The following is a 17,766-nucleotide window of genomic DNA, read 5'->3' on the forward strand; positions in this document are numbered from 1 at the left end:
TGTCTCCAAAAGTCGATGAGGCCCTGAGAGATGGGTGGGCCCCAGATTGCTCTTGCTTTACAGAATTGTAAGAGGTGACAAAATGCACATTTAGAAACAGCAGGCAATATGGTAAGGGCACACATGCGCGCGTACACACACACCAATAACAGGGAAGCTTCCTGGCTGAAAAGAAAGTGGAACTTTTTCTTCTTTCAAGTTTACCAATACCAAATTTGCAGTGTCAAAGCAAAACAAGTTCTCTGAAATGGAAAGGGTGGTCACATTATACACATGGTGTCAGAAGTTTTCACCCAGAGAACTACAAAGCAAGCATGCATATACATACCCAACTTGGGCACTGTCGCGATACGGCAGCACTGAAAATATACTACAGAAGGATCTTCTGCCACTGATAAGGACTATTCTAAAAAAAAAAAAAAAAAAGAAATAACAAACACACTAAATGCAAAGCCTCAAATAAATTTTAAAAATCTATAGCAATTAAGCATTCACGGATTTCACAGCAGTATTTGCGCACTCCCGCCACCTCCTCTGACAGATGGTATTCTGCTCCCCTTGCAAAATGCAACCTCAGTGCAGCACAATTACACTGCCTCTCCTCATCCGAATTTTAACATGGTGAGACTCTGGCGAGGGTCTCCAAGGAGCACATGTGAATCCATTCTCTGGTGAGAGAGGCTGGCTGTGGGCCGCGTGTATTATACAAGACGGAGCAGACGGAGCTATGGGTCCGGGGTGCCCAATGCGGGGTGAACAGTCATGCCACATTTAAACCATCAATTTCTACTTTGCAGTAAACAATGCAAGAGCAATAGTGCCAGAAACCATGAGCAGGAAAGACACTCAGATGCCACTGTGATCATTAGGGTTTTTCATATGCTGGCAGCGTGTTAGGTTCTGAGAATAACCGAGGGAAAAATTACATAATCAGTCTTAGCCTCCATTCCTGCTATAAAGATACTACTGGAAACAGTTCTCCATGACGCTCTTATGCAATCAAAGGCACTTAAGAAAACGTTAAAAAAAAACCTCTCAAAAGTACTTATCTTGGCATCTGAGAATAACTTGCCAAAGAGAACTGCTGATGAAAAATTGGAGAAAAAGTGGAGGAGATTAAAAACCAAGATCCTTTAGCACAACAGTAACACACATCAGATATGGAGCTTACTGACTTTTGTCATCTTTTCCCTCAATAATTATAAAAATAAAACCAGGGGAAAAAAGCAGTAGTACTAACAGCATCAAGGTTTGGGTATTCTGACCTTGTGTTAAATTAATATCTGACCTACGATATTAAATTGCTTACTTGCTCAGGATTAAGTCAGCTTCTCTGGCAGGCAAACCAGGCCCTTTGTTTTCTGGCTCTTTCTGTCTCTCTGGTCTCAACACACATGATATTTGCCTCTGCATTTTATCACTCATCCATGCTAACGTACTTGCAGTACCCCACCTTCAAAAATTTTTTTTCATAAGGTCCCTGGTGGGGACTTTCCTTTTTGGCTGTGTGGCATGCATGCAGGATCCTAGTTCCCTGACTAGGGATCGAACCCGTGCCCCCTGCAGTGGAAGCACGGAGTCTTAACCACTGGACAGCCAGGGAAGTCCCCATCCATACCTTAAAAAAAACCTGTTGTTTCATATCTCTGTCCTTTGCATGCTATTTCTTCTGACTGTTGTGTCTTACTAGGTACGCTGGATGAACTCCTATTTAATCTTCAAAACCCAGCTCACGAATCACCTCCCCAGGAAGCATTTCCTCCCCTTTCACTGAGTTACTCATTCTCTTTAGGGTGCTGCCTCTACTCCTTATTTCCACTTCCAGGAGCACCCTGATCACGAAGTGCTGCTAAACATTTGCTGCTCTCTTCTAGAGGACGAGTTGAGGGTTTCGTACACGGAAGCCCCTCCAGAAACACAGTCTGGGCAAGGTTGGGCTTCAGAGCAGTACCTGAGTACCCATCCCTGGGAAGGCAGGACCAAAGCTACATTCCAAGCTTCAAATACCAGCTCTGTCACCTTTGTATAACCTCAAGCAGCCCACTAATTCTTTAGTTTCCTCATCTAAAACAATGGGATAAAGTGAGTAGATATCTTATTAGAATGTTGTAAAGAGCAAATGAGTCCTTATATGGGAGAGCCCTCAGAACAGTGCCAATAATACACGCTCAATAAATATTCATGATATTTTACTGGGAACTGCCTTCTTGGGTTGAGGTAAGTTTTCCCACCAGAGTCTGTGGATTCAGAACCTCTTCAGACCTCTGTGCTAAAATACACAGGCCTGCTAAAGGTGAAAGGTCAAGAAAGGACAGCTGAAGGCCGACATGCGTGGCCTGTCACAAAGGTGTAACAAGTACACAGAGGCACTGCTTCCAACCCTTTGGCCTTGTGCTGACAGTGTCTGACCAGGCAATGTCTAATGCCATCCAGGATCCTTAAGTGTTCTCTCTTATGCCAAAAACTGGCTTCTTGTTCTATTCCCAGAACCCTGCGGGGTCTCTGTTGGCTGTGGGAAGTTTTCATCTCTTCCAGGTAGAATATTCTATTATAGCAATGATATTCACTTAAGGACATTAAAAACATGCAAAGAACTTCGAAAGTCAGAGCAAAGAAAATCACAGTTGCAACAATGGTGGGTGAGTACACTGATACGTGAACACAGCCCAGGAGCGTCCACCAGCCAGGGGTGCATGTTGGGTACTGGACACACATGTGGAGACGTATTCTCAAATTCTGTATTTCATTCCCTCCATGCCCAAGAAGCAAGAGAGAGCATACTTTAAAATGCTGGTATTGTGGTTTCAATCGTGTTCCCCCAAAATACGTATTGAAGTCCTAATCTCTAGAATGTGTGGATGTGGCCTTATTTGGAAATAGGGTCATTGTGGATGTGATCGCTTAGGAAGAGGCCATAATATATTAGGGTGGGCCTTAGATCCAATGACTGGATTTCAAAAGGAGAGAGATTTGGAGATTTCTAGAGGAATACAGAGAGAAGGCCACGTGGTGACAGAGGCAGGCATTGGAGCTAGTCTTCTCAGCACGACTGCCAATGCCACCACCACTTCCACGACCACTTCCATTACTGCTAATGTTACTATGACGACAGTGCAGGCCTCCACTGCCTGCTAAGGTGTACCTTATCCGACAATCCAGGGAGGGGTGGAAGATTCCTGAGAAACAAGTTATAGGATCTTCCTCTCCTCCTCCCTCCCTCCCACAAATATTTTTGGAGCACCCACTCATGCCAGACATGGTGCTAGGTGCTGGGGACCCGCTGATGCATGACACAGACAAGGGCTCATCCTCACAAAGCTTCTGGTTGTTGGGGGGAGGTAGTTATGCAGGGGTGTCAGTTCTCTGACTGGGGACTAGAGGGCGCTATCGCACATCGGAGGGACAGTTAATCTAGCTTGAGGGAAGCTAGGTGGGCTTCCTGGAGGAAGTGATGGCTAAACTGAGACCTTGGGGAGAAGGAACAACAGGCTACAAGGAGAAGATACGGTGGCAGAGGGACTGGTATGAGTCAAGGCTGGGAGGAGGAGTGGAAGGCCTATCTGAGGAACACAGGTGCTGTAAAACTCTTCACTGACTTCCCTTGCCTAACCCATCAGGGTCTCCACTCCCCTCCATAAATCACTTTGACCAACACTCACAGCACACCCAAAGCTCAGGCTGGTAGGCTGCTCTCTAGAACACCCACACTGAGTCGTATACTTGCTAAGATCAGGTCTGGATGCCCTCCACCTGTTTCTGCCAGTTGTATTTGTTAGTTATATTTTGTTCATTAAAGATTGCACAAACTAATGCCATGTGAAAGTCAAAAAAAGGAGAAACGCTGTTTCTATAAAAAATAACACTGAGTGCTTTAAAATGTTTTCAAACAAGGCAAATCACTAAAACAAAAACAAAAACAAAAAAAACCCTGCAGTTGAAATAGGTATGGGCAAGACGTCTATAAAAGATAAGAAAGAATTGTAAAAATCCAAAAGGATTCTACACTTAGCTTCTTGGGTCACTTTAAAGAAGTTCAATCTGGACATGGAAGCAACAGGTGGGAACGATGATAGTGTGAGGTCAGTGACACAGACAGAGTCTGCTCCGTGAGTCCCAAAGGCAAAGAAAGACCTGGCATCACAAACCTGTGGAATGGGCGATCGCCAACATGCCCGAAATGAAAGTGTGGGGTTTGAACTATGTATGTCATTTCTGTGGGTATTTTTTCCAGCATTTACTAACCTCTTTCCTCGACCAAGCGATTACTGTAAATAATTCAGCAGAGCTGGACCTGGGGCTCAGGGGGCCGGGGGTGGTTAGGATGGCGATGGTGACGGAGCCTTGGTTGGGTGAGTGCCCCCAAGGGTGGGGAGTGCAGTGAGGAGAGGGGGACAGGGAGAGGACAGGCAGCAGAGCGCACGACTGCAGTGAGAGAGAGACTGAGGGAGTGTGGCGTTTGCCAGGGCTGCCGTCACAAGGTGCCATGCACCTAGCTCTGTGGCAACGGCTCCCACAACAGAAATCAATCATCTCAGGCTTCCAGAGGCCAAGGTGTGGAGGGCCAGATTCTCTTTCTGAGGGCAGGACCTGTTCCCGGCACCTATCCCAGCTTCTGGGAGCCCCTTGGCTTAGAGCAGCATAACCCCAGCCCTCACAAGGCCGCATGGCGTCTCCCCATGTGCATGTCTGTCTCCAAGTTTCCCCCTTTTATAGGGACACCAGTGATTAGATCAGGGCCCACCTTGCTCCAGCACAATCTCATCTTTTTTTTTTTTTTAACATCTCTATTGGAGTATAATTGCTTTCAAATAGTGTGTTAGTTTCTGCTTTATAACAAAATGAATCAGCTATACATATACATATATCCCCATATCCCCTCCCTCTTGCGTCTCCCTCCCACCCTCCCTATCCCACCCCTCTAGGTGGTCACAAAGCACCGAGCTGATCTCCCTGTGCTATGCGGCTGCTTCCCACTAGCTATCTATTTTATGTTTGGTAGTGTGTATATGTCCATGCCACTCTCTCACTTTGTCACAGCTTACCCTTCCCTCTCCCCGTGTCCTCAAGTCTATTCTCTATGTCTGCGCCTTTATTCCTGTCCCACCCCTAGGTTCTTCAGAACCTTTCTTTTTTAGATTCCATATATATGTGTTAGCATACAGTATCTGTTTTTCTCTTTCTGACTTACTTCACTCTGTATGACTGGACTCTAGGTCCATCCACCTCACTACAAATATCTCAATTTTGTTTCTTTTTATGGCTGACTAATATTCCATTGTATATATGTGCCACATCTTCCTAATCCGTTCATCTGTCGATGGACACTTAGGTTTCTTCCATGTCCTGGCTATTGTAAATAGAGCTGCAATGGACACTGTGGTACATGACTCTTTGAATGATGGTTTTCTCTGGGTATATGCCCAGTAGTGGGATTGCTGGGTCGTGTGCTAGTTCTATTTTTAGTTTTTTAAGGAACCTCCATACTGTTCTCCATAGTGGCTGTATCAATTTACATTCCCGCCAACAGTGCAGGAGTGTTCCCTTTTCTCCACACCCTCCCCAGCATTTATTGTTTGTAGATTTTTTGATGATGGCCATTCTGACTGGTGGGAGGTGATACCTCATTGTAGATTTGATTTGCATTTCTCTAATGATTAGTGATGTTGAGCATCCTTTCATGTGTTTGTTGGCAATCTGTATATCTTCTTCGGAGAAATGTCTCTAGGTCTTCTGCCCACTTTTGGATTGGCTTGTTTGTTTTTTTGACATTGAGCTGCATGAGCTGCTTGTAAATTTTGGAGATTAATCCTTTGTCAGTTGCTTCGTTTGCAAATATTTTCTCCCATCCTGAGGGTTGTCTTTGCGTCTTGTTTATGGTTTCCTTTGCTGCAGAGCAATCTCATCTTAACCAGTTAATTACATCTGCCACGACTCTATTTCCAAATAAGGTCTCATGATGAGGTACAGAGGGCTGGGGCTCAGCATAAGAATTTTGGGGGGATACCATCCAGCCCATAGCAGGGAGGTAGGAAGGAGGAAAACAAGCTGAGCGTGGTGTCACAGAGGTTAGAAGTCCCCTCTGGAGCCCTCTCATCCTTGCTCTTCCAGGACAGCACTGGTCCTAAGTGTGTCCTAAGCGTGGCCCCAGCCCTGCCCATCTACTGGCCCTAATGATGGTTTTCTTCTCAAGACTGCTGTGGACCCCTGGTGGGGACCAAGGTCTGGACTCCCCCCGGCTCCCAGGCCCTCTTGTTGAGCAGAGAGTCAAAACTGAACCACCAAGGGAAGGTTCTCTCCAACCTCTCAACCTTTTTTTTTCTGTGTCTCATTTTATTTCCTGTAAATCAAACTGGTTGAAAAGAAGCAACAAGAATTCCCAGGCCGAGCACTTTTCTGCACAGGAGAAGTACCAAGCACAGTCGCTTATGACTGAAAATAATTTCTCTCAAAAGCCTCATGCAGAGTCACAGAAAAAGCCAGCATACCCTCCGTGCTCCTTAAAGAGGTACAGATAATAAAACCGTAATAAACCCTGCGTATGGTTTACCTGCGTATGGACCCCGGGTCTACAGCCCAGGTCCTCCTTCTCGCTGTGGCACCAGGGAAGAAGTAGAGGACAGTCAATGGGGCAGTCATGTTTGAGAGCAGCTCTGGGGGCCACTTCGGTGACAGAATAGGCTGTGCCCAGGAGTCTCAGAGAGGTGTGGGGGTTATTAAGGCTCCTTCAAGTCTATCCACTCGCTGTCCTTCAGGACTGAGGTTTTGCTGACAGTTGGTTAGAAACACCGATGATGATACTAATAAAGATGCTTCCCTGCCAGCCTCCTGCTGCTGGGGGGACGGAGGGTTCTAGTCTCTTAATAAAGAACAAAAGTTCTGGGGGTAGGGGGCGGTTCCCTGGTGGCCTAGTGATTAGGATTCTGGGCTTTCACTGCTGTGGCCTGGGTTCAATCCCTGGTCGGGGAACTGAGATCCTATAAGCCGCGTGGCGCAGCCAAAAAGAAAAAAAAAAAAAAAGTCCTGGGAGTAGAAATGCGTGCTTGGGAAGAAGCAGATGTTTCAGGGAACCTCACAGAAGATGCCCGACATCTATCGAATTGGATGGAGAGAGAAAAGGCGATGACACATTTCTTCTTTCTAGAAGGCCCGTCCAGAGTTGGTAACTAGCTGTTTTGTTTTTTGGAACGTGCCACTTCCTCCAACTCATTTTTCAAACTAAACTAAGCTGACAGATCGGAACTGATGAGATGACAAACGAGGTTGTAATTTAGTTATGACCCATTCGCCCAGTTCCCTCCAAAATTTTCAATACAAAAATGAAAGGCTACAACTTGACTTCAGTTACTGTACTTTTTTTTTTTTTAACTATCTTACTTTACATAGTAGATAAAAGCTGCGGGAATCTTTTATATTTTTGTTTTTCCTACTGAGTTCACCCTTTAAAGAGACAGCCCTCGAGCTCGATGCTCTGTCCATTATCTGAAATCTTTTTAAGTCTCTGAAAACTCCTGTCAAGGGATGAGACAGACCAGTCCACTCACTGCAAAGAGCACTTCTCTGCCTGTTCAGAACGCAGTGATTCTCACGGCAGACCCAGGAGGGGGCACTTCCGGTGCAAGTGGCAGCCACCGCTTGTGCTCAAGGCAGACATTCGAAAACCAGATGACTTCAAAAGGATGCAAAGTAATGCCTGAGGGAGGGTGATGTCCACTTGAAACCAGAGCTCTTGTCTTCCACTGCTCTCAAAGACAAACGCCCAGAGGAAAGGTCCTGTCCTAACAGGACCATGAGGGTCACCGGACATAATGTGTCTTTGGCCGGTGGCTAGTCTTCAGTCTTCACGCTCACCTTCCATTCTGATGACCCAGATCTACCTGGCCAGCAATCAGCTCTCTGTTGGCACTAGCTAGCCTCATAACGGTTGTCATTTTCAAGGGTGTCTCCTCCCCGAGGGCCGAGCTCTGTCTTTACTTCCGGTTAACCCAGGAGACTCGGGGGCCCCCCGGCGCCCGCTGTGAAGATGCAGATCACTGTGAATGGTGACTGGCTCTTCTCTACTAACCAAGCGGCAGTTCCCAGTCCCCAACCACCATCCTCAGGATGTTCAATGGGCCCCTCCAGACGCTAAGGCAGCGGGTCCTGGACTCCTCTCTGTCATGACAAAGGGTTTGCTTATACATGTGTGAACAGTTTTTGAAAGAACTCAGGTCATTTCTGAACTTCGTATCAAAATTAATTCACTTTTAGAAGACAGTACACTATACACACGCCCCTCTAATTTTCTATAAGAATAAGGTTACCAAAGAAGATCTATGGGACTTCCTTGGCGGTCCAGGGGTGAAGACTTCGCCTTCCAATGCAAGGCGCGCGGGTTCGATCCCTGGTTGGGGACCTGAGATCCCACGTGCCTCGGGGCCAAAAAACCAAGGCATAGAACAGAGGCAGTATTGTAACAAATTCAATAAAGACTTAAAAAAAAAAAAAAAGAAGACGACCTGTGATGCTTGCCCTTGATTTTTGGTTGGCCAGAGTTCTCCTGATCAAAGCCAAGCCAGAGCACGTCAGTCGTCTGCCTAGCACCCTCCATAGCTCCCATCTGACTCACGGTGAAAGCGGACATCTTCATGATTCACCCTCCCAGGACTCCTCAGGGTGCACCTCTCCCTCCTCTCTCCCTCTCTTCCACCCACATGGCTTTCCTATGGTTCCCCAGGCACAGCCCTTGCGTTCCGGCCTCAGCACCTCTGCAACTGCTGTTCCATCTACCTTGAACGCTCTTCCCCGCTGGGACCACACGGGGCTGGCTCCCTCACCTCCTCCCCACGTCTGCTCAAAGGTCTCTCCATCAGCGGAGTCTTGCCCCAGCACATGCCCCGCCCCCACCTCAGCAGCTTCAGTTTTCCTCCAGAGCACATCTATCCCATCTCTGATAAGACACACTTACTTGTCTATCATCTGCCTCCCCGACTAGCCTGTAATGGCATGAGACAGGATCACGGCTTTATGCACAGGTACATCTCACCACTTAAAAGAGTCCCAGTGCAGAGCAGAGGTCAGCACCCAGGTGCTGGAAAGACTGAACACAGGTTATCACTGCATTCTTCATAGTTAAGGAACTGCTTTATTAGGTGCCGTCTATCCAGATGCACTTGTCTCCTTCCAGAAAAACGGCTATTTACACATAGGCGGTTCAATGAAATGAGGCGGAATGGTTATTCCCATTGGTTATGTGCCATGCCTCCTACCCTCCGTGGGGAGGGGGGCTTGGAAAATCCTAGTCCAACAATGGGGCCGTCCTAATACAAATCCAGTGTCCTAAAACGTGACACTCGTGCAGATCGAAGCTCGCTCGACAGATGCAACTGACCCTGGCTGGGTGCAAAAGTGATACATTTCTGGGATGCTATCTCCTTCTATCAGGACGGGCTACGTTAGCTCACTCTGTAGTGACCTCACATCGTTAGCCTCTATGGAGCACACTGTTTAAAATCTAAATTCCGAGATATTTTTCACATGAACTTCTGAAAAGTCTGTACCCTGTACTGTAATTGATCATCTACCTCTGTTACATTTATCCCTGCTAAGTTTAACCTCGGGGAGCTGTTGAAGGAACCGAGCCTTCGTTCTCCGCTATGACACAGTCTCCTCCTGCTTTTGGTCTTCCACGTGGGCCACCACGAGGCTGACTGGCCTTCAGGCTGCAGAGGAGATGATGCTCAAGGGCATACCACGTGCTCTTCCTCCCAAGCTCCCTCCAGGCTGACGAAGCTTGGCTAACACACTTCAGCTGCCTGCAGGTTCTCCAGCTGCACAGTCACCCAGCATCCCTGGGAGATGCCATGTTCTGGCATCTAATGTTCTGCTGAAATCAAGAAATGTCAATGTGGAGGTCCTCTAATTTACTAGCCTAGTTATTCCATCAATAAGGAGATGAAGTTAACATGACTCTTTCTCAGTGAAGCCATGTTGGCTGTGGCCACCTCCATTCTTTTCTAAAAGCACACAAACCATCTGTTGAACAATCCATTCCAGAACTCTGCCAGCAATCAGCTCTAGGCTTGCTGGTTTACAATTATTAGAACTTATCCTCTGCTACCACCTCAGTCTCTTTTTGACTTTTTTTTTTTTTGGCTGTGTTGGCTCTTCATTGCTGCATGTTGGCTTCCTATAGTTGTGGGGAGCGGGGGCTACTCTTCATTGTGGTGTGCGGGCTTCTCACTGCGGTGGTCTCTCCTGTTGTGGAGCATGGACTCTAGGCACACAGGCTTCAGTAGTTGTGGCACGCGGCTCAGTATTTGTGGCTCACAGGCTCTAGAGCACAGGCTCATTAATTGTGGCACACGGGCTTAGCTGCTCCGCGGTATGTGGGATCTTCCTGGACCAGGGATGCCTGCCTGTATTGGCAGGCAGATTCTTAACCACTGTGCCAGGGCAGTCCCTCTTTTTCACTTTTTAAAGGCAATGTGTGCCTGGCATTCAACTCAGAACTTCTTTTATTCTCCCCGGCACCTTAAAGATCATTTTTATTTCTAAGTTCTTTCCATTCCCTGATCTAGTCCTGAAGACTGAAACATTCAAAATGTAAGTCCTCTCCATTTATTCCACAAACACTTGCTGAGGACCTCCTGTGTGCCCAGCACCTTGCTTTGTTCAGTCTACATTTCCTCACAGTTCTACTTGTTAAAGATGCTGATGCTAGCCCAGCAGCTGACATCTGCTCTGTCCTTGTACCATCAACCCCAAGAAGTTTACCATCCCTTTCCTCCCTCTTCTGAATATGGTTTTAAAAGCCCCATGGCTATCACTGGTGTTTTATTTTATTTTATTATGGCAAAATATATGTAATATAAAATATGCCATTTAACCACTTACAGGTGTACGAGTTTGTATCATCAAGTACGTGCACGATGTTCTGCGATCATCACCACTATCTGTTTCTAAAACTTTTCCACTGCCCCAAACGGAAACTGTCCCCCTTCCCCCAGGCCCTGGTAACCTCTAGTCGACTTCCTGCCTCTATGGATTTACCTATTCTGGATAGTTTGTATAAATGGAGTCATATATTGTGTTTGGCCCTTTGGGTCTGGCTTATTTCCTTTTTTTTTTTTTTAATACATTTATTTATTTATTTTTGGCTGCGCTGGGTCTTCACTGCTGCGTGCGGGCTTTCTCTTGCTGTGGCGAGCGGGGGCTACTCTTCGTTGCGATGTGCAGGCTTCTCATTGCGGTGGCTTCTCTTGTTGTGGAGCACCAGCTCTAGGCGTGTGGGCTCGGTAGCTGCGGCACTCAGGCTCAGTAGTTGTGGCTCACGGGCTCTAGAGCGCAGGCTCAGTAGTTGTGGCACATGGGCTTAGTTCCTCCGCAGCATGTGGGATCTTCCCGGACCAGGGCTTGAACCTGTGTCCCCTACATTGGCAGGTGGATTCTTAACCACTGCATCACCAGGGAAGTCCCGTGTCTGGCTTATTTCAAACAGCACGATGTTTCTCAGGATTCATACACACTGTAGCAGGTATCAGTAGTTCATTCTTTTTTACGGCTGAATAATATTCCCCTGTATGTATATACCACTTTTGTTTATCCACAGTCTGTTGATGGACACTTGGGTTGTTTCCATCTTTTGGCTATTGTGAATGATAATACCATGAACATTGATGTGAAAGTACCTGTTTGAATTCCTCTTTTCAATTTTTTAGGTACATCTGCCAGTGGAATTGCTGGGTCATATGGTAATTTTATGTTTAACTTTTGGAGGACCTGCCAAATTGTTTTCCATAGTGGCTGGACCATTTTACATTCCCACCAGCAACATATGAGGGTTCCAACTCGGAATCTGATGTCTGAATCTGGACTCCACCCCCCACCTTCTAGCCACGTGCTCTAGTTTCCTCCTTTGTAAACTGAAATGATGAGTGTTTTAGTTTCCTATGGCTGCAGTGATAAATTGCGACAAAGTTAGGGTCTTAAATCAACACAAAATTATCTTACAATTCTGGACGTCAGAACTCTGAAATGGGTCTCATGGGGCTAAAATCAAGGTGTCTGGAGCTGCTTCCCACTGGAGGCTTGAAAGGAGAATCTGTTTTCTTGCCTTTTCCAGCTTTGGGGCTGCCGCAGCCCTTGGTTCATGGCCCCTTCCTCAGCCTTCAAAGCCAGCAATGGGCAGTTGAGTCCTTCTCACATCACATCACTCCAACGCTGACTCTCCTGCCTCCCTCTTCTGCTCTTAAGGACCCTTCTGATTACACCGGGCCCACCCAGACAATCCAGGATAACCCTGCTACTATTTTAAGGGCAGCTGATCAGCAATCTCAACTCCATCTGCAACTTTAAGTCCCCCTTGCCATGTACCTGACCTAGCCACGGGTCCTGAGAGTAGGACAGTGACATCTTTGGGGGACGTTATTTTGCCCAACACAACAGTAGTAATACCTTCCTTATGAGGTTGTTTCAAGGATTATTTGTATTTCTAAAGTCTCTCCATCCCTCGAAATATAGTCCTGAAGACTGAACTCATTTAAAAGGTCTCTCCAGGGGGTGGAGAAGAGGGGGAGTTGGGTGAAGGCAGTCAAAAGGTACACACTTCCAGTTATGAGATAAATAAATACTAGGGATGAAATGTACAACATGATAAATATAATTAACAATGCTGTGTGTTATGTATGAAAGTTGTTAAGAGTGGATCCTGGGAGGTCTCATCACAAGGAAAAAAACCACGTTTTTTCTTTTTCTTTTACTTTGAATCTATATGAGATGATGGATGTTTCCTAAACTTATTGGGGTAACCATTTCATGATGCGTATAAGTCACGTGATTATGTTGTACCCCTTAAACTTATACAGCGCTGTAAGTCAATTATAGCTCAATAAAACTGGAAGAAACATAAAATAGAAGGTCTCTGCCTTAATTTACTCAACAAATACCCATTGAGATGAGTTAATGAAACAAAGCCTATGAAGTACTTAGAGCCTGGTACCCAGGAAGCACTCAATAAATGTTACCCATCATCACTTTATGTTACTCTTAATTTTATAATCCCTTTTGGCAATATGGATGCAGCCACAAGAATCCACTTCTCAGTCTGAACCTTCTGAGATCTGTCTTCCTAAAACCCAGACAAGCATTGCTTTCTTTTCATAATTATCAAGTCCAACATGTTCTCCCCATCACCAGCCCGTCTTCGATTTAGGCAGAAGTAGACCTAGAGGGTGACAGCTCCCTCACCACCTGCCCCACCTGCTGGGAGATGAAACACCTGCCAGCCAGGGAGGAACCCATCATGCCATCTGGTTCTAACAGCAGAGCTGAAGCTCCCACCATGGAATTTGTAGTCTGTGTCCAGGCTCTGTCCTTCTTCGCTCCTCCTGCCCGAGGGTCTGCAGCCCGAGTCCCACACGCTCTCAGCATGGTTCTCTGCTCTTGATCCGACGCAAAGCCTTCTGGCAGGTCCCCAGTGCCAGCCTCATAGAATGCACCGATTCCAGACAGAGGAAGACGGTTCTCACTTAAAGCGGGCTCCATCCTCCATCGGAGCCATACCTTGCAAGGAAGAGGCTCACCTCTGCTTCTCGTGCTGTTGGACTTGGTCTAATGTCACAGAATGAAGTGGGTGAGCACGGACCAGCTGGGGCCCCGACGTTTATTTCTAAGTAGCTACCTTGATATTACGGATCATGAGGTTAACTTGGACTTTTTGTTTTTTCAGTGACACAAGTATTGTCTTTTATTGCATTTGCTTCTCAGTTTTATTATTTTTTTCCCTTTCTATCTCAAAATTTTGCTTAAAACTCTCAGTCAGGTCAGGCTAGAATCTTATAACAGACACTCTACTCATTTCCCACACCGCGCTCTAGTCCTTGCTGAGACCGGAGCCCAAGTCCCCCTTGACGCCAGTGCCTCTGCCCCATGGTCAGCAGGCTTGGAGGCGGGGGAACCTCAACACCAAGGTCTTCGGGTCCAGAACAGTGAGCGGGCCCTGGGTTCGGCCTGCTGTCCAGGAGGCTGGTCTGTGCTGCCCCGAGGTCACAAGGAGACTCGGGAGCTGGGCAGAGCTGTGAGTGGGCAGAAGTCGGGGCTGGAGCAGGGACAAGCCTGCCCAGCTGGGAGGATGGCTCCCACGGGCCTGGGGGGCTAAGCAGGCCCCCTTTCAGTCTGTCTTCCCCGGCACAGGAAGAGGCGGATGCACCAGTACTCAGGCCACTCTGTTCTCAGTCCAGACCTTTGAAGTGCTTTAGTGAACATCTCCAGGCTTCTCAGTAAAGCCTCTTTCCTCCCAACACGGCAGGCAAACCCGAGTCAAGTGGCTCCCATGTGGGCTGCAGGAAGGCCCCCTTTGGTGTGGTGTTGTGTGTGTACCCCGCACGCCCGAGGTGGGAGCATCAGAGACCCCCAGGCATCGCCCCGGTCCCTCCCTCCCGAGAGCACGTCCAGGCCCCCTGCTACCCACCACCGCAGCTCTGAGCTCAACCCCGTCCCAGGCCACCTCCAGCAGGACGACCTCACGCCTGCTGCCCGGCTGCGGTGGGTCCCCTACCCCCATTCATCAGCTCCTGACCACAATTTCCTCTGTCACCTCAGAAATCATAGTTTCTTCCTGGTGCCCTCCTGAGTTTTTCTTTCATCTGTCTGAGAACAGTCCATCCCTGCTAATAAATCAACCAGAGGGAGGAAGGAGAGCATCTCTAGGCCTTTCATCTTCTCTGGCACCGAAAAAGCAGTTCTCACCTACGCAGGTACAACCGGCTGTCACCACTGCCTATATTATATATAGCCTGTGCTGAGAGCTTGCTTTTCTGCCCTAAAGCCCATTTCTTAGATCTCCAGATAAGCTAACAGTCCCTCCTGGTTCCCTCTGAAAATTCCCCAGCAAAACCGCCAGCAACTGCATGCTTTCTGGACTGTTGACGTTGTTCCAGGGTCAAGGGTGTGCCGGGGAAGGCGGCTTCGGAATATACTATACACTGGTGATCCCATTGGTCCAAATCTTTTATCAACTGCATCCTCTCACTACAAACCATGCCAGGTGATTGATTATCTGACTTTGTATCCTCAACAGCATTGAGAAGTGGGGAATACCATTAATTTGGCCCCCTTTTTGGTTTTGCCATTGATTTTATTTAGGAAGTCGAGGCTTTCTATGTTTATTTTATGGTTCAAGAGATTATGGACAAAAACACCAACATACATAAATGATGAATAATTATACTAAAAAGGGTATAAGTAAGGTCTGGATTCAGTAAGAGCCACAAAAGAAAAGAAAAACACGGTGGTGAAATGAATAAGACACAATAATTGTGACAGTGAGAGTCAGGGTGAGAGAAAGAGACTCAGGGTATTCTAGTTCACAGATGACAGTTGGGTTCATTTTAACTGAAAGCCCTGTACTTAAGATAGGAATACATACTGAGGACATAAAAATTATTTGATGGGAGAGTTCAATTTGGCCATTCTAAAATCGTTGAATAGCTATAAAATTATGTTCTCTATTCAAGTGAGGTTTAAAAACTTGAAGAAAACAAGTCTTTAAATACTGTAATTGTTAGTTATTCAGGTTGTACAGTGTATTTTACATCAAATTATAGTAATGCTGGGCCTTAATCGTGCCACGAGTCTAACTTTTTAGCAATTTTCATTTGGCATAGATTAGAGAGTATTAGTGGGGCCCATATGAGCTTCTGTAAATCAGGAGGAGATCAAACGAAATGGTCTTGGGGCAGGAACTCTGCTCTGGGATGTGTCTCTAACTATGATCCAGGTCACAGGTTGGTGGAGAAGAGCCACCCCCAGGAGCACAGAGCATCAGGGGACCCCAAGAGGTCTTGGAGCCCTGTTCCCAGCGTTGCTGTGAGGCTGCCATGAATGGGCTTCGCCATTCAATTATAAGCAATGCCGGCAACAAGGATTCACATCCACTTGTCACCAGGAAGGTTTTAACACCAAGGTCATATACATTTAACCATAATTTTCATTTAACAGCCCTTTCCAAAAGAGCAACTCTTTGCTGGAGAAACACATGCTCTAGACGTACGTCAGCAGGTCCAGGAATCTGAATTGGCGCCCAGGGAGAATCTGCTGGCAAAGTCGTGATTCTCCCCTCTTAATGAAAATCATCAGAGAGAGAGCCAAACCCGACTCCAGGCGCAGATCTGGCAGGATATTGACTGACCAGAGCACAGAGCCCTGGTGAAAAAAGAAAACGAAACCCAAAAAAGCGGAAAAAGAAACAACAACAAAACACCCAAAAAACTCAACTGTTTTTCTGTTCAAAATTTCCTAATAAAAATATATTTCAGTACTATTAAAAATTCAGTTTTAGTTAGTCTAAAAAACTAAGCCTTTGGTTGCCATTAGAGAGCAGTATTTTCTATAAACGTCTATGGATGATTCCGGCAGGAGTGGGGTGGAAACAGTAGTCTGCTAGGGAAGGTTACATGAGATGCTGTTCATCTTAACAGGGGGCTTCACTCTGTGAGGTCTGGCCATTCAAAGGGTCCCCTCTTCCCTTCCCCACTGGACCCACCCCCTCCTACAGCAGGGAGGATGGGGGCAGCTTTTGTTAGTATGATACCTGCCATTCCTGGTATCGTGTTGCCGCATATTCTTGATAAAATGAATCTTCTTAAAGTTCTTTGGTCTGGGCGAACCTGAGAGAGTACGACATCTGAAAAATAAAGCCATTTCGAAAACACAGTCAGTTGCCCGTGGACAGCTGAGACATCTCCACACAAAGACAGGAAGGAAAGACCAGACTCAAATGGTTTGAGTAACCCCAAGGATAATGAGGACTATACGGCTGGAAGCAAGGAAGCTTTAAAAAAAAAAACCCAACGACAGACAACTTCCTCGATAATACTGATAATAATTTATATGGGTCTCTGAAGAGCCAGCTAATGAAAACTACTGTCCTCAGTTACAATAACATAACCTACACGAATTCCAACGACATTATTTGTTCCTGTCATCTTAAAAAGAATCCTTCTGTATCAACACAGGTAATGGGAACAGAAAACTGTAAATTTAAAGAATCCAGAGGGGGAAAAAACACTGGAAAATTCAGTTTAAAAACAACCCTGAATCATTATTCTTCTGTAGCAGGACTCTGGCCTGAATTACCTGGACTATTGCCTCAACATTCAACTTGTCTCTGCCTGGAAGTCGCAGCTTTACTTTGAATGAGAATCAGAGACTGAGACCCAGCTAGTGGCTGTTTGTTTTTTTTTTAAAGATAAATTTTAAATAAATATTTGTTGAACAAATTGACTTGGATTCCAATTAATTTTTCCTAGAATATACAACATGTGTTTGCACTACAGGGATAACAGAACAGACCACAGGCTGAAAAGATCTTATGTGTGTATATTTTTTCAAAGGTAACTGGCAAATTCTAAGATACACAACTGCAATAACAACTAGGAAAAAAGCAAAAATCCCAGCAACTGAGAATCTGAAGTTTGGTGTTGTATTGAGAAAGGGAGCAATGACTTTTCTGGTTGGGTTTTTGCTACCAAATATTTTTGTTTACCTTTCTGACCATGGACCCCGATGGCTGGCTCCTGGAATCAGATGTGGGTGCCTGAGACCTTATGCTTCAGAGAGTGAGTTCCAGAGAAGCAGTGCCCGGCTTCCCAAAACCACACTAAGGTCCAGGCCATCACCCGAGTTCATTCACTTCTGAACTTTGAGGCTTCAGGTAAGAGAATAACAAGATGACCCAACAAGGAGGTACAGTTGAGGGCAGGTGGGGTGTGTGGGCCCATTGGTGGCAAA

At 46.3% G+C, this 17,766-nt stretch overlaps 1 protein-coding gene across 2 annotated transcripts in view; it reads right to left on the reverse strand.

Moving 5' to 3' along the window:
• CABLES1 (Cdk5 and Abl enzyme substrate 1) overlaps positions 1-17,766 on the reverse strand; it is a 107,248-nt gene that overhangs the window by 42,510 nt on the left and 46,972 nt on the right. The window contains exons 3-4 of one of the 2 annotated variants that reach the window (XM_032603441.1): positions 16,568-16,660; positions 329-406 (exon numbers count right to left, since the gene is read on the reverse strand). In XM_032603441.1, the coding sequence (XP_032459332.1) occupies positions 329-406; positions 16,568-16,660 (171 nt within the window). The remainder of the gene's footprint in view (positions 1-328; positions 407-16,567; positions 16,661-17,766) is intronic. The other variant, XM_032603442.1, reaches the window with a different exon arrangement.

The sequence above is a fragment of the Phocoena sinus genome, chromosome 14 (assembly GCF_008692025.1).
Source record: "Phocoena sinus isolate mPhoSin1 chromosome 14, mPhoSin1.pri, whole genome shotgun sequence".
Classification (NCBI taxonomy): domain Eukaryota; kingdom Metazoa; phylum Chordata; class Mammalia; order Artiodactyla; family Phocoenidae; genus Phocoena; species Phocoena sinus.